The following is a 24530-nucleotide window of genomic DNA, read 5'->3' as shown; positions in this document are numbered from 1 at the left end:
CATAGATGGGAAGTTTCTTCATTAAAGCATAATAGCTAATGCCTGACAGCCACTTACCAGTCATTACAACAACCTTCTCGACATGAAAAATCACAGGCCTAGAGAAGCCAGCATCATTTTTATGACAGCATTCTCCAGATTTTATCAGTGTTTGACTTTATCAGTATCCTTAAGAGCAATAGTTGACCAAAGGCTGGAGAAGAAACAGTTTTAAGATAGAATTAAAGTAATTACTATTCCTACCATATATATATATATATATATATATATATATGGTGGAAATATCCTAAGTATATTTCCTATAATAAAGATAAATATTCTGTTAACAAAATAAAAAAATTGTATTTCAGGTCTATAAATTTCCCCTATGGAATTCTTACTGTAACAGATTTAAATATTTAAACCCTGACCAGCTTCCCCCTTTCTCACATAAAGTCCTCAATTTCTCCACGATATACTGTGCGGTGTTTAAGTACATGATTCTCACAGTCAAGGAACAGAAATGTAAGTATAACCAAGGCACTAGCTTCTTTAAAACTGCCTGTGATACCTACTTTTCTGTCTTGTGATACTTTCTCACTGACATTAAAAAATATATCAAAAGATGTTCATAAGCCTTTGCTTAATAAAGCCGATGACCCAGCTCCCTTCCTTAATTAAAGGCTGACGGTAGCAAGAGTACTTACTATTTGCAATGAATGTTCAGACATAACAGTCTTATTAAAATTATGTCTATCTTATAATTTCTTCCATTACTAATGCATGCTTAAAGAAATTGATTCTGAGATACATTTTTCTTGTCCTCTACCAGGCCTTGATGCAGACTAGTATAAATGGTAGTAAGCACTAACAAGCTGATTCAACCAACACAGATGATTGAAATTAAAAAGCTATAACATATTAACATATCTAGGCCACACAGAAGGGTCATGAGGTAAGATCATCAGCATAAATTAGCACATTATTACAAGACAACTACAGAAGCCAGGCAAAAATCTGCACAGCAGATCTTTTAATCACAACAAATATAAAATGCTGTTTGATTGGATTACTTGAGGAAATATTGCTAGTCTATTACTTGAGGAAATACTGCTAGTCTAGTACCACCTTTGACAACTTCCACTGCTACCCTGAGATACAAATTTGAATCCAGACAGCTTGGGTAGACGGCTTGAGATGGACGGGAAGAATCTGTTAGCACATACTTTAAACACTTAGCTGATTTTGTCCATTTGTCCAGGAATTAAGGTTTAAAAAAAAAAAAAAAAAAAAAAAACACTTGTTTTTGGTTTTGTTTTCTACTTTCCCTACAAGAGTCTAAAAACATAAAGTCATGCAGGAATTAACCCTTTGTTATTTACCAAGCCCAGAGTTTTCCACCTCCAAGAGATGAATGAGCTAAAATCACACTAATTCCAGCACTGCTCATGGCACAGTAAGTCTAGAGCATGCCCTCCAAAGCATCCACGTCAGAATGCAACCCCTTTATTTCTCAGACTATTCTCCACTCACGAGACCACTGTCAGATCCTAGAGGAGAATTTCAAGATGGCTGTTAGTCAGTACCCACTGGAGCTGCTGCTAAGGAACCAATCTCTCCCTTAACTGTGCATTGTTAAACAATTCAGGCACAGCACATGTGCATCCTATTACTGGCATCAACAAAGGCAGCAAGAAGAGTGAAGGTTTACAGAGAAGTACATCTGTTCCCGTGAACATGAAAACAAACCTCTCGCAGCCAGAGGCACCGTCACTCCTGAAACTACACATAGGTGGTAAGATTATCCTGTGAGGGTAATAAGAATGGGGTCTAATGGAATAAGGTACAAAAATCTTCATTTTTAAGGCACACTGCCTTTTTTTTTTTTTTTTAAGTGATTTGGGGAGAAAAACATAAAAGCTGAAATGTAAAATTGATGCAGATTCAAAACAATTTCCCTATTCCAATAAAGGACGGTAAAAGGCACCTGAAAGGTCCTGTACTTCTGACTTTGCCCCCAAAACAAGGGCCACGCATCTCACAAGAGCTGGATAAGTAGTCTGTGCTTTCTTACTTCCAGTAAAAATCCCTGGCAAGTGTACAAGCGGAAAACAACCACAGATACCTTTGACTGGACATAAGTGTACAATCACACTTGGGTCACGTTTGAGTATCAGAGGCTGGAGACACAGCTCAGCATTTAAAAGCATACACTGCCCTTGCAGAGAACCTGGGTTGAATTCCCAGCATTCACATCAGGCTGGTTCATAATCCCAGCTCCAGGGTATCTAAAGCCTTTGACATCTGCCGTTACCCGCACACACACCATGCACAGACCGACACACAGTGCACACATACATACAATTAAATATAAAATAAATCTTTTTTTCAAGATGACTTCGGAAGGTGTTCAACTGCATGATGACAGATACAACCACACCACAACTGTTGAAGGAGGCCTACCATCGAGCCGGAGGCACATGATCTAATTTTGTACTTCTCACCTAGAAAAGCTATTCAAAGACCCTAGCTAGATTCTCCTTCCTCCATCACATCACAGCCAGAGGACATGGAAACAGTGAAAGGTTTTGCTAAATTTTCAAAAGCACTGTTAATATAAAATGACTTTCCAAAATGGATAAGCCAGGGTGGTATGACCTGAAAGGCACACAAATTGTTTATTTATGCCTGCTATGTTTTAATCACTGGACTGTTTTAGAGACTTCAAAAAATTAATGGTTTTGGCTATACAACAGCAACTATGTCTCCCATGAAACATTAGCTGTCACATTAAGACAAGGTTTTATCATTAATTATATTGGATTATATAGTTTATGTCTACAATATGATTGTTAAATAACCAAATTTCCAAACCATTTCAAAATAAAAATGAAATCTGGTCCCAGCAAGCCTTACATGAATTAAGGATCCATTTACAAAACAGAAAATTAAATGTAAAAAATATAACCTCAATTTAAGACATTTGCAGATAAGACATCCAACACATTTCAAAAAAAAAAAAAAAAGGGAAAGGAAACTGCTAACGCGGGTCAATAGTGCCATCTTTTGGGCTATTTTGTAATTGCATGAAGGTGTACAGAAACACCTTGAATGCATAAAAGGAAAACAGAGCGGACAAGGCAAGTCAAGCTATCCAGTTTTTAACTTATATAACTTACATTCAATCTATATATTAACTGTAGTACACATTCTTAAGTGTATTGTCTGACCTCGTGTTTGTTTTCATGCAGTTCCATTTGGTTGAACCACTCTCTTAAAGGAACTGAGAAGGCTTGAATGACTGAGCTCTAAAAGCCGCTGAGCTTTTAGAGAGACCCACTGCTGGGTCAGAACACTAGTGTTCAAATTCCAACGTTAATTCATTATAACTATATACCCACACAATCATAATTATTATAAGTAACACACACATTTTTATACACAATTTTGAAAAGATAGTTTTATTCTGTTTACAATGAGTTTTATTATACATGTGCCAAGGAGATGCTTTTTATGCTTAAATTATTACATGACTATACAAACTTTAACTGCATTCATAAAGGTATTTACATTTCAAGAATATTAAAACATGTATCCAAGATAACATTTATATATGTGTGACAATGGGGGGGGGGGGCCTTCATCACTGCAAACTGAAAAGGCCTTTCCCTTATTGAGGAGGGAATCTCAGCACTCAGCTCTACAGCCTGCAACTGCCTTACACCTTGCCTAAGTCACAAGATGCTACAAAGTGAACTGCAGTTGCCTCAAGCATGCCCACTCAATGATTTGTGCCTTGAATTGATTGATGAGGTCTGTAAACCACCGTCACTCTCCTCCCTGTTGATATTTTTCAGTAAATTTCACAGTTTTATGAAATCACAACATACTTCTCTAGTACACCCTCAGAGTTCGTTCCTTCATTTCTGTCCACTAACAATTCGGCTCACATGGAAAGCTGAAGATATCACAATCGTCTGCCCATGTCCTTGAATCATTCATTGTCAATTTTACTCAAATTACCATCAGCAAATATTCTTCAAAAGTAAGTTTTTAAATCACAGCTAAAAGCTATCAAAATGGAGACACCTTATAAGGTTAGAAAGACAACGACAGAAAACAAAGAATGATCAAAGCCAGAAACTAAAGGGTGCGCTGAGTGCTGCTCTGGGGCTAGGGACACAGGGCATTAGCTAAGTGCTGACCTGCTCCGCACAGAGGCCTGGGTCAGACCCAGCACTGCAGAAACTGGGATACAGAAAAAGCTCTTTTACACTGAGCACTACTCTTCTGTGAAAGCAAATCACAACAGAGATTATTAATACCTCAGAAACATCTTCAGTCCAATGGCAAGCCTTGTCACCCTACAGAACAGAAACAGACACGGAAATGGAGAGACTCAGATATCACTAAACAAAAGCCTAACTGTTGGAAGGCAGTGACTCCCCAAAGCTCTCCTTCACTTCTCAGGGGCCGGTGCACCCGCCAGGTCTTCTCTAGAGATAATCTCCTTCCCCTATTTCTGAGTGGTGGGTGAAAATTCCATTCTGAAGGCCCTTAGATTTATTTCTCTGTCTTATTCCCTGAGAAATAAAAAGGGGGGGAAATGAGAAAATGTCATTCTTATCCCCACTTTTCTACTATACCTTTTACCTACCATTGCAAATAAGTCAACTTTTGAACACAAGGAACAAACACTCTTAACCCTACCCTTATGAGTACACAATTCAGCAGGAACATATGTAACCGTATTTTATCAAGTTTAAAGGTCCATCGAGATTGCTACAGTCAATTCCATCCCATTAAACAGAAAGCAATTACTGCTTCCAATTTAATAAGAATGGATTAAACTGGATTTCTGATTCAATACCATTTGTAAAAGTGTCCGTGTCAGGAAGAGTGATGGCGTGCGATCTTATCTCAGACATGTCAAGACTAAGCCAACTGGACTTGACAGCACCTAAATAGGACTCTACTGAGAGCTCCAGACATCCATGTGCATACATACCATTTAGTTTACTGTTACAATATACTTTCACTTTTTACCATGTTAAAGTTGGAAAATAATTATTAACATTTATCATATTCATACTTGATCACTAACCTATATATAATGCACATTTTTAAAATCCCTGTGCAATGGCAATAGTAATTCAAACACACATGGACACTGCTTATGCTAGCTCATTTAATCCTCTATTCCACCAAATCACAGGACTTGGGATACTAACACAGGAGGATCACTGTAAGTTTAAAGCTAACCTGGGCTATACAATGCATTCAAAACCAACCTGGGCTATACAGTAAGATTCTGTCTGACAGAGATAGAGGGAGAGATGGAGATAAAGACAGAGACAGAGAGGAGGGGGGTTGCTCTAGTAATCCTGACACTGACATAACAATTGTCATTTGTTCAGCTATTAGGCAAATAGAAGATATTACCTGACTTTACAGTGTGACAGTGTCAAAAGTTAGGTGTTCAGCTCTGATTTGCTGAGCAAGTATCTCTAAAATGTCCAAGCTGAGTAAGATGGAAAGAGTTCACCAAAGAAAAGGAAAGGAAAGACAGATGAATCCCACTTAGGTGGGGAAATACACTAAACAGCAGTGGTGCCACGGCGCTATGGCTTATGGAGGGTAGGAGCTGAGATGACCAGACTCATGAAAACTGTGTGGAGGCACAATTACCACCACCAAGAAAGCCCTTAAATTGCTATAAATATAATACACAAGAGTATATACAGACCTGTACCAAAATTCTGGGCCCCTTTTACATCAACCTTCAAACCCATGTCAAGTCAGCATGTAATGTGAGAAAGTGCAGAATTCAGCTCATTCTGCTTTACCGTTTCTTAAGCCTGTTTAATAATTAGGTCTGAGGATTAATGAGGCACTCAAGATGGAGCCATGCCACTGTTTTTAGTAAGTATGAAAGTAATGAAGTCATAAAGTAACAAATAGTTTTTCCTCAGATTCAAAAACCCCACCTCAACATATTCCTATGGAAAATGGCCACAGCCAGACGCTAGGCTGAGCAATGAGAGCGACCAAGACCAGTTGAAGCTGTCAGCCCATCACTGAATAATCACACATCTGCTTTCCTGCACACTGCATCTCAGATTAACAAGAGCTCACATGGCCTCTGAAAAGGTCAATTTGCCAAGTTCTTATATAAACACTGTTTAAAATAGAAAAAAAAGCAGAGAAAAAATAAATGTTAGGTAACTTAATGACTTCTAATCATTTTATTAGATGATCATTTGTAACATGAAATTCATGTTCAGGGGTCATAATGCCACTAAGTGATCACACGATGCAATACTGCCATCTGCTGTTCAAGAGCTAAAAACACAGCTTGTCTTTAATGCAAACCCTCTGAAGGCCAAAAAGACTGTTGAACATGCTCAACTACTAATGTCCCTGAAGTTGTTAGTCCCAAAATTAAAGATGGCAATACAAAAAAAATAAAAAGTAAGTAAGTTTTTAAATGACTCTTTCATGGTAATTTGTCATCTACTCATTTCCATAACAAAGAAAACTATAACTTGAACAGAGACTATTTCTACATAATTTACTCAAAAATACTGTACAAAATCTCTAAGCATAACCTGAACTATTAAGCAATTAAGTAGGTATCATATTTCTGAAAGTATATGGATATGTGTTTTATTTGTCTCATAAAACCCCTAAAATGTTGTAGGTAGAACACAGTGTAACAGGCCACAACTTTTTTAAAGCCTTGGTCTCCTGACACAGTTTCTCATTCAATCAAGTTTATCCACAAAAACAGTATATAGCTGGCTTTTCTACTCACAAGCTACACAAAGCTGAAGTTTATGGGACTCAAAGGTCAGGCCAAAGGTTAACAGGATGAAGAACAATCTGCAAGTTTACAAAGAGAAACAGGAGAATGGTGAAAGTATCACTATTTTAATAATGGGAAAATTGGGAAAGCAGGTTTTTCAATCTGTATCAAAATGATTCACTAGCTTCACCATTACTAGCCATTCATTCATTTTAGACATAAGATGAACGTCTTCAGAATGAGGACACAGAACCAGGAACTTGAGAATCCACAAGTGTGAACTAGATTTCACTTACTTCTTGAAAAAGAAGTGAAGATTCAGAGAGAAGCCCTGTCTTGAAAACCAAAAAGTGAAGATTCTAATTCAGATTCAGGAAAGTAAACGAGATCAATTAATCCTTCAAGAAAGCAAACATTCTATTCAGTCATTCAAGATTATTTAAACATAAGGACAATACTGCTTAGAGTATAAAGGACACAAGAAACGCCCACACTGCTTGGTTTGTACAGATAACAGAGTCTAGGACAAATCAGGGCTGCTTAGCCTTCTGTTGGTCTAAACCGAGTTTGGGTGCTTCCAAAGAAGACAAATATGGGGAAACTTCTCAGCCAACTAGACAAAAAATAAAATAAAATAATTAAATACTGTGTTGCCTAAAAAATAAAAGTATATATAAAGAAGAAACAGAACTAACTGAGGAATTACGAAAGCAGCTCTGTGAGGAGTGTCAACCTAGCACCCCAGAGGCCCTAAGTTCAAATCCAAGCATAGCCTAAGCCTGTAATCCCAGCCATTTCAAAGAGGCCACAAAGTCATCATGTAGCCCACTTTCTACCTCGGCAACAAAGTCTTAAACACTCTTCTAAATGTAATTATAGTCCAATAAGGTACTACAAAATATTTGTGTGTGCATGTATGAGTGTGCATGCAAATGCATGTGTGCACAGACACACATGCCAATGTGTGAGCATGTATGTGGAAGCAAGTGGACAGCCTCAGGTGTTCTTTATTGAGTACCATCCACCTTTTAAAGACAGTATCTCACTGGCCTAGAACTTGCCAAGCAAGCATGGCTAGCTGGCCAGAGACCCAGGAATCTGTCTGTCTGCCTCCCCAGAGCTGGGATCAAAAAAGCACAACAAACACCTCATTGGGTGTTTTGTTTTGTTTTGTTTTGTTTTGTTTTGTTTTGTTTCACTGGGATTTTGGGTTTGTTCGTGCCTCTGTTTGGTTAAGTAGATAACAGGGCTAAATTTTGGTCCTATGCACTAGCACTTTACCAAGTACGTGAGTTATTTCTCCAGCCCAAATACTTCAAGATTTCAACAAAATATTTAATACAGAGACCATAGTTTATAGAAATGTGAATACAGAATACTCACTAGTTTTTATAATATAAAGTATAATTCTTTATAAGAAGCCATTTTTTTATTTCTGAACAACTTTCTTGCAAGATCTTATAGTAAATCAGGCAAAATTTTTGGCAAACTTAAAGTAAATTATATGTAAGACATTTAATATTTTTATTTTAATAGAAAAAATACTGGCCATAGTATTTCGTACCACCCAGTCCTGGTGGCAAACAGTGCTGCTATACTTCTCAAAGGTACATTTGTCCCTTGAGACCGCAGAGAGCTATGCACAGCATCCAGCAATTAATTACATATATCAATGGCCTTTCAAATTGTAACATTGTGATGCCCTATTATATAAATGGCTTTTCAACTACATTGGTCCACATTCTTCCAAATGATGAAGTCATTATTAACAAACACACACACATATGCACACACGCAAGCACATATATACGCACTCTAATGACTTTCACTAAAGTCTTTAGTTTTATTTATGACATTAAATCTGTTCACTGCAATTTTTCTCTTTTAAAAATAATTCTTTGGGTCACATACAATCTAGTTATTGGCTGTGGGAACCCCCAAACAATGCAAGCTATTGGCAAGACCATATATTGCTCTGCACAAGCTTATAGTAAGGCCCTACCGCTGAAGAAGACAACAACTCACTAAACATGGAGGAGTCCAACTAGTGCCTACCTAGAGCCTTCACTCCTACTGACTAAAATTCACAGAACCAGAAGGCATTCCACATGCTACCAAAGAAGGAAGGTGGACAACTCACCTACAAATTCTTTGATCTACAATGGTGATCTACATGCAAATGTGCTAATGCAATGACTTGTAGGACAAACCAAGTAATGTCTGATTAGATCTGAGTCCCACTCCATGAGAGGAACCTATCTCTCATACTGCTCATGTGGTCAAGAACTTGGGGCTAGATAGACCAGGGACATAGGAGAAAAATCAAATACTACTGTTCTGCTGAAGAAAAATAACAATAAAATAAATAATAACAATAAAATGACACTCAATGACATTCCGCTATATTCATAGATCAACATCTTGCTCAGCCAGCAGCAGAGAATAGAGACTCACAACTGGATAATGAGCATAGAGTAAGACAGCCACGGGCATCTCCATTAATCCCCTCCCCTCGGGGCTCAGGGAACCCTGCAGAAGAAGAGGCAAGAAGATTGTAAGAGCCAGAGGGGATGGAGAACACCAAGGAAGCAGGCATTCTAAACACTGTAAGCTGCACATGTGAACTCATGGACACTGGCACCACTCACAGGTCCTGCAAAGGTCTAAGCCAGATGGGGTCCCAGCAGTGAGAGGGGAAGTAGACACAAGCCCATCCACAAGCCCAAAAGCTATCTCCAACTGATAACTGCTCAGAAAGAAAAAATTGTTTGGCCCAATGGAGTCTCACTGGGGATACAAACTACTCTTAGGGCCATTAGATTTCCATACTGATTGGCTCTGAAAACACCAACTCAAAGAGACCACACAGCATGAGGCAAACACAGAAGGCTGTGCAGATCTGCCTAAATCTCAATGTGGGCTCTAGTGCAAACTACCTAGTAGTTACCATCTCCCTGTGTCTTCATGTTTCCATGAATCTTCTTTCTCCAGCCTCAATCTTATTCTAAAGCATGAGGTAGCCTCATGCCAATAAAATCGTTTGTTTCTTCAGTCACATGGAAACATCTTGTATGCACTAAGCTTCTCAGCAGGTCAGTTCCCTTTCCTACAAACCTGTGCAAAAATCCTCACTGAGAACTAGCCTAGGCAGAGGGAACATGTGTCACGTTTTTCATGTCACTAAATACTGGACCAGCTGAAGTCTTCTGCTTTTACAGATTTTCACACAATCAATCCATTTTTTTGTGTGTCATTTTTTTTTTTGTTTGGTTTGGTTTTGGTTTGGTTTTGGTTTTTGGTTTTTGGTTTTTGGTTTGTTTTTTGGTTTGGTTTGGTTTGGTTTGGTTTGGTTTGGTTTGGTTGTTTGGTTTGGTTTGGTTTGGTTTGGTTTGGTTTGGTTTGGTTGAGAAAGGGTCTCTCCATGCAGCCCTGACTGTCCTGGAACTCACTATGTAAAGCAGGCTGATCTCAGAGATCCACCCTGCCTCTTTTCAATATTAAAAAAAAAAAACAAAAAAAAAACAGTAATCCTCTTAGGAGTGCTTACACTATGTCTTAATGTAATTTACTATCTAGGTAAGTTTGTTGGTATGTTCATGTGAAGTGACATCACCACAAGCCAGCAAAGGAAACCGAGATAACCGGCAACATTTGCTGTCGCTGCTGTTTTTAAGTAACTTTATGTAACAAACATTACTTCTGTCAACATCAACACAAGCTAAAAATTTCACTTTAATAATCTTCTAATCAGTAATGTGATCCTTGGATGTATTTCTTATACAAAAATTTCAACACAGGAATCAAATACATGAAACTGACCACAAGCACAAAAGTTAAAGCTACTTCACACTGAGTGGCCAAAGCCCAGAAGTACTCTATACGCTTGAATCAGTCTTCTGTGCTGTCACCCCAACACCTAGTTTCAAACATAAGTTTCCTTAAATCAAACATAAAATGCCACATTCTGACATGACTAAGTATTTCTAAAATATAAATTATAAAAGTTTAACTACAGCAGATCCTACTTTTCTCTATTATTAAAAGAGAAAGAATCTATTAAAAATAGCATTGCCTAAGATAACCTCTAAGATTTAAGCAAGAATATAAAGATTCTGTCTTTTGTATTTCCACAAGTTCCCAGAACTCTAGCCATGAATACACAGTACATTCACAACATACTTACTAAATGAATAAACTACATACAAAGATACAAAGAAGCTATCAAGAATGTAATGCCCAGCAATGTTTAAGTTTTCTGAAACTAGGACACCCTGAGATAAACCCTCAGTTCTGACTTTCATAAGATAGTCCACACACACAGTCCCCTCATGTGCTGATGAGGCCTCAACCAGAGGTGAGCTTTCCCACAAACCATAATGAGCATGTAGTACCCATGAGCAGCAGGTGTAACTACACAGTAATGGAACTGTTCTGAATGCAGGACCCACCTAGGAAGCCAGGCCCATATTTTACTAGGACTACACAGTTGTAATGAATTCTTTGATAAAAATGTATTATGAGAGAGTTTGACGAGACCCAGAAAGCACAAGAGTTACTGCTGCTCTATAAGCTGAGGCCAGCCTGGCCTTCACAGAGGAAAGACACAGTGAGACAGTATGTTTAAATAAATAAATAAGAATTGCTGCTCCTCTTCAAGAGTCCCCAGAACCAATTCTGACAAACAGAAATGTACCTACCAAAAATCCTACACTAAGGAAGCCTAGGCAGGGGTGCTGCTGTGGGCTTAAGGCCAGCCTGGGCTACAGAGTAAGAAAAAAATAAAAGATGAAATGTCTACTGTTAACTAAAACAGCATTGTTCACTAGTGTGCCCATAGGTCGCTTGTTTCTAACACTTCATGTGAGAAGACGTGACAATTTACCACAAATGAAGCCACTGGAAATTATTTGGGACGATCTCCAACAGAAACAAAAACCAGAGCCTTTCTGAGGGGAAAGGTCAGCCTACAGTACTGCTTCCTTGAAGAATGTGCTCTTGGAACGTAGGCATTCAGATCACATTTCTACTTGGTTTTGAGCCAGTGTCCCACTACACAGCAGGCTAGCTACAACTCACAGTCCTCCTGCCTCAGTTTCCAAGTGTACCTGCAAGCCCAGCCAGACCACATTCCTTTTAAAAGCACTGGTTCCCATGAGGAAAGTTTACTTACCTGCTCCCTTGCCGATTTAATTCTATCATCTCCCATTATCCTTGGGTGGCTGCCTAGCATGCTCCAGCCCCAGGCCCCGCCCTGGGCCCAGCACAAAAGCACACAGAGGAGCAGAAATGCAAAGCTGTCCTCAACTACTTGGGTAATCTGAATCCATCTCAAAAACAATGTTTTTAAATTATAAAACTTTTCCTTCAAAATGAAAAATGGTAGAAAGAAATAAATGACAACCACTCCAAATCTTTCCTGCAGAATTCATGTATGGGACTCAGGGTTACAAGCAGCAATTTCAAGTATCTTACCCCAAATCATGTTTCTTTACCAAACAGTAAATGTCTACAAGTAGTTATTAAGAAATCTTGACTTCTTTCCAATAATTTCTGTATTCAGTACATGAAATCTAAATTTTACACCTATGTTATATTCATTGTTATTTTAGGCCCATACATAACAAAAACAATTTAAATTAATAATTTTAATAAAATCTCATTAATCCATAATAATCAAAACACCTGACATCGGTAATCCAGAAACCATGCAAACTATGTTTCAGATCTAAACTTGAGGTCTACAGAGATCTGGGGAATAATAGCTCAAGACAAAGGGTATGTTTAGCAGAGGTAAAGACTCAGTGAACTCCACAGTGTTACAAAACAAGGAGGGCTGTGGAGATGTCTCGGGGTATAAAGCACTTCCTACACAAGCTAACAGCCTGGATCTTCAGAACCCATGTAAGCGCAAACCACATAAGTGCACATACACACAGTAAATGTGAAGCTGGACTGGTCATGGTGGTATGTGCCTTAATCCCAAGAGAAGCAGAAGGATCAATGCTGTGAATTCAAAGCCAGCCAGTTGACATAACAAGTTCCAGACCAGACAGAGCAACATAGCTACATAGTGAAACTCTGCCAAAATATACATATTTTTATATATATATATATATATATATACACATATGCATATATATATGCATGTGTACATATACATATATATATTATACATATACACATATATATACACATATACATATGTATATATAGTCATTCTCCTATGTTATTTAATGTGTAAATTTTACTGCTATGTATAAAATAAATAGTATCTTAAAAAAATAAAAATTTCTAAAAATGGAACTGGATATATTTCTCAACATTTAAGACCATGGTGCTCTTCCAGAGAGCCCAAGTTTAGGTCCGGATACTGTTGTAGCAGCTCTCATCAACTCCAAACTCAGAGGATCTAATGCCCTCTTTTGGCCTTATATTAATTTCCTGTAGTTTCACTTCAAAATACAAAAGGTTGTAATCCAGGTCCTTTTAAAGTCACCAGGCAGCTGAGATGGCTCAGTGAGCACAGGCACCTGTCCTCGAGCCTGCCCCAAGGATCTCACAGAGGAGCTCCTGACCGCCACATGTGTACCACTACACATATGTGCCCTTGTATTTACGCACACAAATAGAATGTAATATAAACAAACAAAAATACAATAAAAGTCAAGAAAGATGTAACCAGTTAGCTAATAATATATCGTAGCTATTAGTGTTCTACCTTCAAATCATTAAATTACTCTAAAATTCCCTTAAATTGCCGGGGCTAGACTACCTGTCTCCAAAACTTGCAACTCTGAAATGTAATCAATGAAATACATTATGGATCTCATTACCTGTAATTTTATAGCCATAGGCAGCAAGCTGTCCAGCCATGTATTCTCCATCTGAATTATTATGTGAGCAGCCCCATGTTCGTATCCAAATTTTCTGTATGCCTGGAATAGTGCTGTTAAGTAATCAAGTAAAACAAAGTGAATATCTGTGATTTTTAAGACAAAAGTCACTAGATGATTTAGGGCACATTACACAAAAAAACAAACTAGAATCAATTCACAACCTAGTTACGAAATGCATCAAATTATTTAAAATCTGCTGTTACAACAAAACTCTAAAATAAGGGTCGGTGAGCTAGATCCGAGAGTGCATGCTGCATAAACCTGGCCACTTGAGCTTGATGCCTGGAAAGCATGTAAAGGAGAGAACCCACTCCACAGAGTTGTTCTCGGACCTCACATACTCACCATGATGATCACGGTCACACTTGGTGCTAGTTAGTCTAATGTCTACTTGACACAAGCTATAGTTATCTGAAAAGGAGGAAATCTCAATTGAGAAAATGCCTCTACAAGAACCTGCTGTAAGGCATTTTCCTAACTATTAACTGATGGGGGAGGGTCCAGCCCATTGTGGGTGGTGCCATCCCTGGGATGGTGATACTGGGTTCTATAAGAAAGCAGGCTGAGCAAGCTACTGGGAACAAGCCAGTAAGCAGCATCCTTCCATGGCTTCTGCATCAGCTCCTGCCTCCAGGATCCTGCCCTGTTTGAATTCCTGTCCTGACTTCCTTCAGTGATGAAAGTGCTGTGGAAGTAAGTGTAAGCTGAATAAACCCTCTCCTCCCAGCTTTCTTTTTGGTCATGGTGTTTCATTGCAATAATAGAAATACTACATAAGACTTAAACACATTATGCAGACAGACACAATAATAAGTAAAGTGTTTTAAAACTAAAATCTAGATAAAATAACCATGGAATCATAGGAAGAATCTCTGTATTTAAACTATTTCCTCTTGCAACTCTTGTCACCAAATTCCAGGACTAGAAATAGGTTACCTCTAATTGAGGTGTTGGCCAAAGGGTACCATGGGAACCCCAAAACAACCCAGGCTGTTGCCAAGACTACAGTACTACAGATTGCTCTCCATAAGCTTATGGCAAGGCCCTATTGCTGAAGACAACACCTACACAACTCACTGAGCATGGAGAAGTCCAGTTGTTGCCTACCTAGAGCCTTCACCCCTACCGACTGAATGTTCACAGCACTGGAATGTACTCTGCATACCACCAAAGAAGAAGGGTAAATACTAACTCAGCTACAAACTCTTCAGCCTACACTGGTAACCTGTACACCAAATGCACTAGTGCAGTGCTTCTCAACCCACTGGTCGTGACCCCTTTGGGGGTTGCATATCAGATATCCTATATATCGGATATTTACAGTACAATCCATAACTATAGCAAAATTACAGTTATGAAGTAGCAATGTAATAATTCTATAATTGAAGGTCACCACAACATAAGGAGCTGTATTAAAGGGTCGTATCATTAGGAAGGCTGAGAACCACTGCACTAGTGCTTCAGTAGCACAAGGCTGTGGGATAAACCAGCTAATATCTGCCTGATTTATGACCCACTCCAGGAGATGTGCCCATCCCCAACAATGGGTGGCCAAAAACCTGAGATTAGATAGGCCAGAAACTAGGGTAAAACAAAATACTACTGTTCTACTAAAAGAATGTGGCAATAAATGACTCCTAATGACATTCTGCTATATTCATAGATCAGTGACTTTTGGTTTTATCTTAATACATTATATTTTATTCTGTGTGTTTTCTGAGAGAGACAGAAAAGGGGTGGATTTAGACAGTAAAGGAGCTGGGAGGAGGAGAGGAAGGAGAAATTATAATCAGAATATATTATATTAAAAAATCTATTTTCAATAAAAAGGGAAAATAATGTTTAAAATTTTTAATTAAAAGTAAATAAATGTCCTTTTGAATGCGTGAAAAAGCTTAACAGGTAAAGGTGCATGCACCCAAGCCTGATGACCTGAGTTCAGTCCCAAGATCCACATGGTAGAGAACTGATTCCTACAAGTTGACTTCTGACCCTCACTCAGATGCTTCAGCACATGTGTTCATACATAATAAACAAATAAAACATAAATTTTTTACAAACATTTTAAATACAAATTTTAAAAATGTCCTTTCAAGCCAAGTGACACCCATCTGTAATCCCAGCACTTAGGAGAGATAAACAGGAAGTTCAGAGTCATCTGTGGACCAATCGACAGGAGATCTTGCCTCAGAAAAAAGTTCTTCTCTGGATTGTAGTTCTAATTCCTACTAACTATACTATTAATGACTGATGCAATTTTTAGAAAAATATACACACATGGTTGCACAGAAAATGGCAGTTGCAGCAATAACACCCAAAGAAGAAGGGCTGAGATGGTGAAGCCATTAAAATACTACCCTACAAGTATGCGGACACAACCTGGGATACTGGACACTCAGCACCCAGAAAGAAGCCAGGCGTCTATAACTCCAGTGCTTGTCAAGGGAGAAGATGGAAAATCACTAGAACACATAAGCCAGCCTGCCTAGCAGAATCAACAGCTCCAGCTTCAGTGACAGTCACTGTCCCAAGAAATAAGGTGAAACGCAATCACATAAGATACCTAATCTGGCCTGTAGTAAGTACACACACACACACACACACACAGGTACCTGTACACTCACATAAACAATTACACACATATACAACACAGAAAACAGAAGAATAAAAACAAAGGCTGATGAACTGTCCGTTCACACACTCGTAAATACTAGTTGCAATCTTTATCCATTTAAAATTTACAGGTTCAAAATAACCAAAATTGAAAACTTCATAATTAATGTTACTCCAGTCACAGGTTTCTAAAGAATTTATTTAGGAAGGACAAAAAGACTTTCCTCTTAGACTGCCCTAACAATTTAAAAGTAAACAGAAATGACAAGAAAGACATGCTTAGGATAAATGTGACAAACTCCACTAATTAAAAGACATTCTACATACACAGCCTTGAAAAGTGCAATAATCTAAACAAAGTAAACAGTAAACTTGCCCACAATTTACTAGAAAAATAATTAAAAGCTAAAACTGTACAACTGTGCAACCATTTCTGCAATGTCACATTAGACTCTTACTTTCTAGAATCCCACTACAAAAGTAGAAACAGGACAATGATTTTTTTTTGTGCCCAGTGCCTTTGTGTGATCCCTAAGCAGTCACCATTATGCTAAGAATAATCACATGTCCAAAACACCACTGCCAAATAGGAATCACAAATCTCTGCAAAAGTTTTAATTTGCAATTACAACAGATTTATAGCAACTATAGTCAAATCAAAACAATTCCTAATGTCCTATCACCTTCTTTCAAAGAACATTTAATTTGGTATTTTGCTTTGTTTTTAATTAATTCTTAGAAAATTCTCTTCAATGTAATTTGATCATATTCATTCCCCAACCTCTCTTATATCCATTCCCCATGCCCTTGGTATTTCTGAGATTTTTAACCTATTACTTACCAGATTTGAAGCCATTCATTTTGAACCTCTATGTTTCCTATTAGAAATACAAAGATCCTAAACCTGGAGTTATTGTACACATGGTGTAGGCCAACAGTGCCAGACTCTCCTGGGATGGAAGTGAATGTAATCCTGGGGAATGCTCACCTGTCACTTGGTGGCCTGGGCTCTTCTTGCAAATATTTTTGAGTATTCCGTCTTCGTACTTTAGGAAACACATGCTTTCTTGAGAACTGTCTGTCTTGTGGCTTTGAATCTTCCTGTGATATGATATCTTCTATGTCATCCAGCAGTACATCACAGGATGCAGAAGGCATCTTTTGTAGTACAGAAAAAAGTTACAAATAGTATAAGTTTATGAAAATCCACTTAGCATGGTATTGGTAAACATTCTCACCAACCTTGAATCTATCTTATCAACTCTGTTAAGCCTAAGTCCACAGAAAATATAGGCAAATAAACCAAAGAAACAACCATGCAAGTCCTGCAGATAGGGAACATCCCATGACTGAACTGAAAGCATCATAACTTACTTATATTATGGAGGGAAAGTAGGACAGGGTCTTTTCAAGAGAACAGAAACAGAAAGCCAACAATTCCCATCAGCCACTGTGGCTGGGGACAATGACCACCAAGGCCTCCAGTTCTGTGAGAAGGAATTGATGTGCCTGACTTTAAGAATGACTGGTAGGGCTGGAGAGGGGGTTCATCAGATAAGAGAACTTACTGATTTTGTAGAAGTCCTAGGTTCAGTTCCAGTGCCCATGAAGGCTTACTACCATCCTAAGTCCAGCTCAGGGGATCTGACACCTCCTTGGGCACCAGGCACACTTTTGGTGCACATAAATACATACATACATACAAACAAAACACATTTTATATATATATATATATATATATATATATATATATATAGTGAGTCATGCACACACATACACACACACACATACACACATACACACACACAGGACAGCTATGCCAATCAAAACTATATTGGTAAACAACTACAAAGTATTTCTCTAATATCAAAACCAAGTAAACACACACACACACACACAAAAAAAAAAAAAAAAAAAAAAAAAAAAACTATCAGCCAATATCCCTGACAAACACTAATGTTAAAATCATGAATAAAATGTTTACAAACCAAACACAGGTATATATCAAAAACATCAAATTAGCTGTATCCCACAAATGTAGGGATAGTTCAGCATACATTAAGCCAATAAATGTAATAAAATCACATAAATGAACTTAAAGATAACTTCACAGATGCACAAAAAGCCTTTGACAAAATCCAACATGACTTCATGATAAAGGTCCTAGAGAAGGGAATAGAGAGACACTTTAGCAGATCAGAAAGCCTGTGACTCTTGCAGAAGACCTAATTGTTCTTGCAGAGGACCTGGGTTCTGTTCCCAGCACCCACATGGTGACTATAACTTGAGTTCCAGAAAATCTGATGCCCTCTTCTAAACCGCAAGGGTACCAGGCATGCATGCAGTGCACATATGTACATGCAGACAAAACATTCATATATATAAAATTTTTTTAAAAACTCAAAGAAAGAAGTAATAAATTAGGGTTGAAGCTCAGCAGTAAGCAAAGAGTCTAGGCCCATGATTACTCTGGTATCTATTACCTATTAACTTTCCTCATTAGGTCATCTGAACTATAAATCAGCAATTCTCAACCTGTAGGTCATGACCCCTTTGGAGTTGGGAAGTCAAATAACTTCACAGGGGTCACCTAAAGCCATCAAAAAACACAGATATTTATATTACAATCCATAATAATAGCAAATTTACAGTTATAAAGTAGCATTGAAAGTAATCTTAAAGTTGGCAGTCACCACATGAGAAACCGTATTAAAGGGCTGCAGCATTAGGAAGGTTGAAAAACACTGCATATATTCACCTGTCTTCAAGCCTGTCTGATGAACTTCCTTTTTGTTCTTCTATAGGATTCCTATCTTTCTGTTCACATCATCCAAGTAACAGAGTGGCTTCCTACCAGGCCTATTTTTGTGCCTGGAATTTGTAATGTTTCTTTTAAAACTTTAAAAGCATATGCATCATAATTTAAACCTCTATTTAAATCTCAGCCACCTATATATCTATCATCAGTAAAAGGAAAAGAGAAGTAAACCAAGCACCCATCCTTAAAACTGTTATGGTAAGGAGTACATCACATGGTCAGTCAATCCTCCCTTTTCCTAGACAGTGATTGGTTCAGAGTCAGGCAGTCACAACAAGACGATCCAGCCAGAAAAGACCTTTATCCAAAAACTGACAGTAAAAACAGCTTCTCTTTTCACTCAAGTGGATGAATTTGGGATAACAGGCCAATTTGTGAACTTAATACCAGGCCAAAGAAGCCACCTACCTAAAGAATGAAGCCTAGAAGGAGGTGCTGACACAAAGAGCCATAATGACTGCATTTGGTCACCTGAGGTGCAACCATACTCAGCTCATCGGAGCCACTAACCTCCCTCTGGAGTCTAATATCTTTTGGGTTAGGCATTCAGCTCCTAGACACAAGGGTTTGCCAACTCCGTCATTAAAGTACAGGCCGGCCTTTCCCACATAGGGTGGTGCATTTACATGTAATAGCTGTCAGTGAAAAAAATAACAGTTTGAACAAATTTAGAAAATTCTGACTCATACAGATCTACAATGCACAGGCTTGGACTGTGAAGACATGCAGGCAAGAAACTGTACATTCACTGACTTGGGAGTTTTCTAAAAATTATTTTCTTACCAAACTCTTAAAAAAAAGGAGGTGGGACTGAAAAAAGGGCCCAACACATACCTCAACCTCTTCCACTCCACTGCCTTGTGTTTGCCTTCCAATCTGTCACCATGTAAACTGACCAATGTCTTAGAGTAAGTCTACTACTGCCCAGCTCAAGCATGAAGTCCCAACAATGCTCTCTTCACCATGCATTGTCATGAGCTGCCTCTTACTGAAAATTCACTACTTAGAAGCAAGTATCTTGTTACTTCTTCCACTTGGAAGACAAAAGCAAAATAACTCTGTAAGGGGAAAAAAAAAAAAACCACTTCTTAATTTCCATACAGTTCTCTCATTTGGGGAAAAAAAAAAAAAAAAGCTTCTTTGAGAGTCATCTGTATTTATACATGTATCCCCCACCTCCATTCTCAGACTGTGACTATCACTCAACCAGAACTGTCTGATTTCAATGGCATACAATGGTATAACATGATTGATTCTCAATCACCTTATTGAGACACAATTACACAATTTGCAGCATGTGACACAATCAAACAGCCCTTTGAAGCAATTTCCCATGGGCATCAGGATATCACACTCTCCTAGGCCTCTTACCACATGAGCCTCCCTCCCTCTGGCCTCATGTCTTTGGCTTGATGCTCATCAATGCATCTTCTCAAGCCTGGGATAGCCCATGGCTCCTTCTCTATAGTCACTGCCTGGTGTTTTCCTCACTCCAAGGCCTTGAAATCCCAACCCTGTGCTTATATGACCAGCTCCATCTTCCCCTGAACCTCACACTAAGATGTACAACTGCCTATTGCACATCACTGCTTGAGTGACAAATCAAACTTCACAAGTCAAAAACAGAATTCCTTGTCCTCTTGTCTTGTCAGCTCACCTCACAGCTTCCCCTTTTTCCTTTAAAGGCATTCCAATATGTTTAGACCCAAAACCCTAAAATTATCGCTCGCTCCCTTTTGCATTCTCCCTAAATCCAATCCACCATTAAAATTCTGTTGGTGTCTCCCAAAATATACTGAGACTCTGCTTGTTACCTTTCCCACACATGATATTCATGACTCAAGCCAACACTTTTAAATATTTTATTTATTGTGTGTATGATATGTGTCAGAGCAGTAGAGTGGTACTGCAGACAGTTGTGCACCTCAGTACCTGTTTCAAGCTCAGAGTACAACCTGCAAGAGTCACAGGTCCCTTGCACCATCTCCATACTTCCTATCACCCTTCCCTAATCTTGCTTTTGTTGTTGATGTTGTTTGCATTGGCTTTTTATTCTTTTTTAACTGAATCACTTAATCACCTGCCCAGATATCCTTTACTATCCTTCTGTTAGAACATATACCCAGTAAGAGCAAAAATATTTGTGTACTTTGCTCATTGTCTATCTAAGGTGCATAAAACTCTAACACCCTGCAGCTTCTCAGTAATTGTTTTTTCACCATAGACAGTCTGGTCTAACAAAATACAGGCCTGGCTATATCTGTCTGAGTTACTGAATTACTCTTCCCATTGCCGTGACAAAGTACCAGAAAAAAAGAGATAGTTATTTTGGCTCATAATTTGAAAAGAAACAGTCCATACAGGCAAAGCCGGTTTGATGGCATTGGGTGGCTCATCACATTGTACCAACAGTCAGAAGGGAGGGATGAATGCCTGTGCTCAGCTGGCTTTTTCCATTTACACACTTTTTAATTCAGTCTTGAAGCATAGCCCACATTCAGGGCACGAACGTCCTCATCAGCTAAACCTCTCTGGAAATTTCACAGATACAGATATCAGGTTCAACAGACCCTCCAATAACTTTCATATCCACTGTTCTAGAGTTATTATTTCATAAAGACTGACTTAAAGGACATGTCAAATAGATGGTACTGAATCAAGTGATTGTAACGTGTATAAAAATGATGTAATGGGAGAAAAAACAGTCTTCTCAAAAAATGACACCAAAACAACCAGATAGCCACACACAAAGAAACACAGCTGGAGCCCCATCTCACATCATACTCAAAAGTTAACTCACAGGGACTACAGACCTAAACTTAAGGACCTTCTCCTAGGAGAGTCTTACAGCCATCACAAGTATCAAGTTTTCCAATTAGACACTGGCTTCTTGGTTAGGACAGAAAGTGTACAAGTGTACAAAAGGAAACAACAGGTTGGACTGCATCAAAATTAAAGTGTTTTATCCAAGTGCAGTGGCTTGTGCTTGCAATTCTAGCACTTGGAAACTTAAGGAAGGAGGATCAGGAGTTAAAAGCTGTCCTCAGATACAAATCAAATTTGAAGCTAAGCTGGGCTATGTAAAACCTGTTCTCAAAAAAGAAAAAAGGAAAATTATTCTCATGCTTCAAAGACAACATAAAGTCTATGAGAAGGCACGAGGTGGGAGAAATCAGTAATTCATATCACACAGTAAGGGCCTCTTATCTGAGTAAACAAAGAACTCAAAAATACAAGCAACCCAAGTTAAAATATGGGAAAGGGATCTAAACAGACATATTTCCAAAAAGGATATATAAGTATTTGATAAGCACAGAGAGCTGTCAGTAAAATCAGCCATGAGGGAAAGGCCATTCAAACCCACAAAGATATACCACTTCACACTCCCTGGGAAAACTAGAATCACAAGTAACCATGTTAACAGCAGTGAATCACAGAAAGAAAACAATAATCAGACCTCGCATGGTGGTGCACACATTTAATCCTAGCCCTTGCAAGTTTGGTCTACATACTGAGTTCCAGGCTAGCAAAGAATATACATTAAGACAATGTCTCAAGAAATTTAAAAAAAAAAATGGAAAACAAGATAACTCAGCTAGAAGAGGTACAGAAACAAGCTTTCAAGAATGCCATATTTGGGTTGGAGAGATGGCTCAGCAGTTAAGAACACTGACTGCTCTTCCAGAAGACCTGGGTTCAATTCCCAGCAACCACATGGCAACTCATAACTGTCTATAACTCCAGGGTCTGACAGTCTCACAAAGACATACATGCAGGTAAAATCCCAGTGCACATAAAATTAAAAAAATAAATAAATACTAAGAAAGAAAGAAAGAAAGAAAGAAAGAAAGAAAGAAAGAAAGAAAGAGAAAGGAAGGGAGGGAGGGAGGGAGGGAGAGAGAGGGAGAGAGAGAGACAAAGACATACATGCAGGTAAAATCCCAGTGCACATAAAATTAAAAAAATAAATAAATACTAAGAAAGAAAGAAAGAAAGAAAGAAAGAAAGAAAGAAAGAGAGAGAGAGAGAGAGAGAGAGAGGGAGGGAGAGAGAGAGAGAGAGAGAGAGAGAGAGCAAGCTAGCTATATTTAACAGCCAGGTAGAGAAGTAGAGAGAGCCATATTTAACAGCCAGGTAGAGAAGGAGAGACAGCCATATTTGACAGCCAGGTAGAGAAGTAGGATATAGCAGGAACTAAGCAACAGCCAAACAAGAAAACAGATGTGCCACAAGATGGCAAAGGAAGAGAGAATGTCCCTGCTACTTAATGAAAATGAAAAACTAAGGAAGAAATACAAAAACTGTCTCTCTCATTTAGTTATAGAGAAATCTAGTTTTCACAAAATGATGGTGGCTAATTACTAAAAAATTGTGACATCTTTCTTTATATTCTAATGCATAACTGATTCCTCAAATACTTAAAAACTAAAATAAACCAGTACCTTGATTATCTGAAATTGGTCTCAAGTCCGCTTGAAAGATGAATCTGGAAAATTAAAATTAATTAGAAAATGCAGTATCCCATAAGTTCATAAAACCAACGTAAGACCTCTTTACAACTTCAAAAAAAAAAGACACATCTAGCCAGTTTATAAACTGCTACCCTGCACTGTAACGCCTGAGCACAATGAAAATAGCTAAGAAACAAGCGCTCCCTTGTGCTATGGTTAAGTTTTCTAAGCAAAGGAGAAAAGAAAGGGGGGGAAAGGGGGCGCAAAAACTCAAGCAAACCGCCCCCTACGCCCAACTTCAGTGCAAAACACTCATTTCCTGAAAGCTTGATCACGTAGCACAAGTACATTCATGAGAAAAGTGACAGGGGAAAATGAGGCTAGACCAGACTGAAAATCCTGGACTGTGCCAGCCAGCAGTATCTACGGCCACACCGGCCTCTCTCTCCGGGAAGCGCTAAAGCATCCGATTCCCCACGCCAGCTGCCAAGTCTTTTTCAAACTGCGAAAACAAGCGGGCGCTCGGCCCAAAGAGGAAAACCTGCGGAAACGAAGCTCCGCCAAAAATGCAGCTCGGCCCACAGTAGCTGAGCATTGGTACATTTGCCCCTAGAATACACAAATCCAGAAATTCACCTGTCCAGACTGAGAGAAAAACCACAGGACAGTGTCAGGAAACTGCACAGACTTCAGATGGAGCGCGCCATGACACTTGTGTCCCGCCGGGCTTATGTGCGCATGCTCCACGACGGTAGCCGGGAGAGGTCAAAACGCGTCATTGTTTCAAGTTTGCGTTTGATTCTAAATATAATTGTTACTACACTTTTCTACAAACAAAGGCGAAAATACATTCCTACCTCCTTCTGTTCTCAGAGTGGCTTATCAACTAACTTCTGCTAAGTTATAACTTTATAACTTGTCTTGCACAGTTAAGAGATTAGCATAAACATCTCGCCTTTTATTATTAC

The 24530-nt window shown here is 38.6% G+C and overlaps 1 protein-coding gene across 3 annotated transcripts in view; it reads right to left on the bottom strand.

The window, feature by feature from the left end:
• Window positions 1-24309, bottom strand: part of Cdkal1 (CDKAL1 threonylcarbamoyladenosine tRNA methylthiotransferase) — a 521362-nt gene extending 497053 nt beyond the window's left edge. For all 3 annotated transcript variants that reach the window (XR_013112201.1, XM_034511047.2, XM_076939217.1), the window contains exons 1-4: window positions 24199-24309; window positions 23554-23597; window positions 17282-17451; window positions 13618-13730 (exon numbers count right to left, since the gene is read on the bottom strand). Coding sequence is in view for 2 of the 3 variants with exons in the window: in XM_034511047.2 (XP_034366938.1) it covers window positions 13618-13730; window positions 17282-17451 (283 nt within the window). In the remaining variant the exon portion in view is untranslated. The remainder of the gene's footprint in view (window positions 1-13617; window positions 13731-17281; window positions 17452-23553; window positions 23598-24198) is intronic.
• Window positions 24310-24530: the final 221 nt, after the last annotated feature.

This window comes from Arvicanthis niloticus, chromosome 8, assembly GCF_011762505.2.
Source record: "Arvicanthis niloticus isolate mArvNil1 chromosome 8, mArvNil1.pat.X, whole genome shotgun sequence".
NCBI classification, from domain to species: domain Eukaryota; kingdom Metazoa; phylum Chordata; class Mammalia; order Rodentia; family Muridae; genus Arvicanthis; species Arvicanthis niloticus.
The sequence above is the reverse complement of the archived record's forward strand: the minus strand, read 5'-3'. Positions and strand labels throughout refer to the sequence as shown.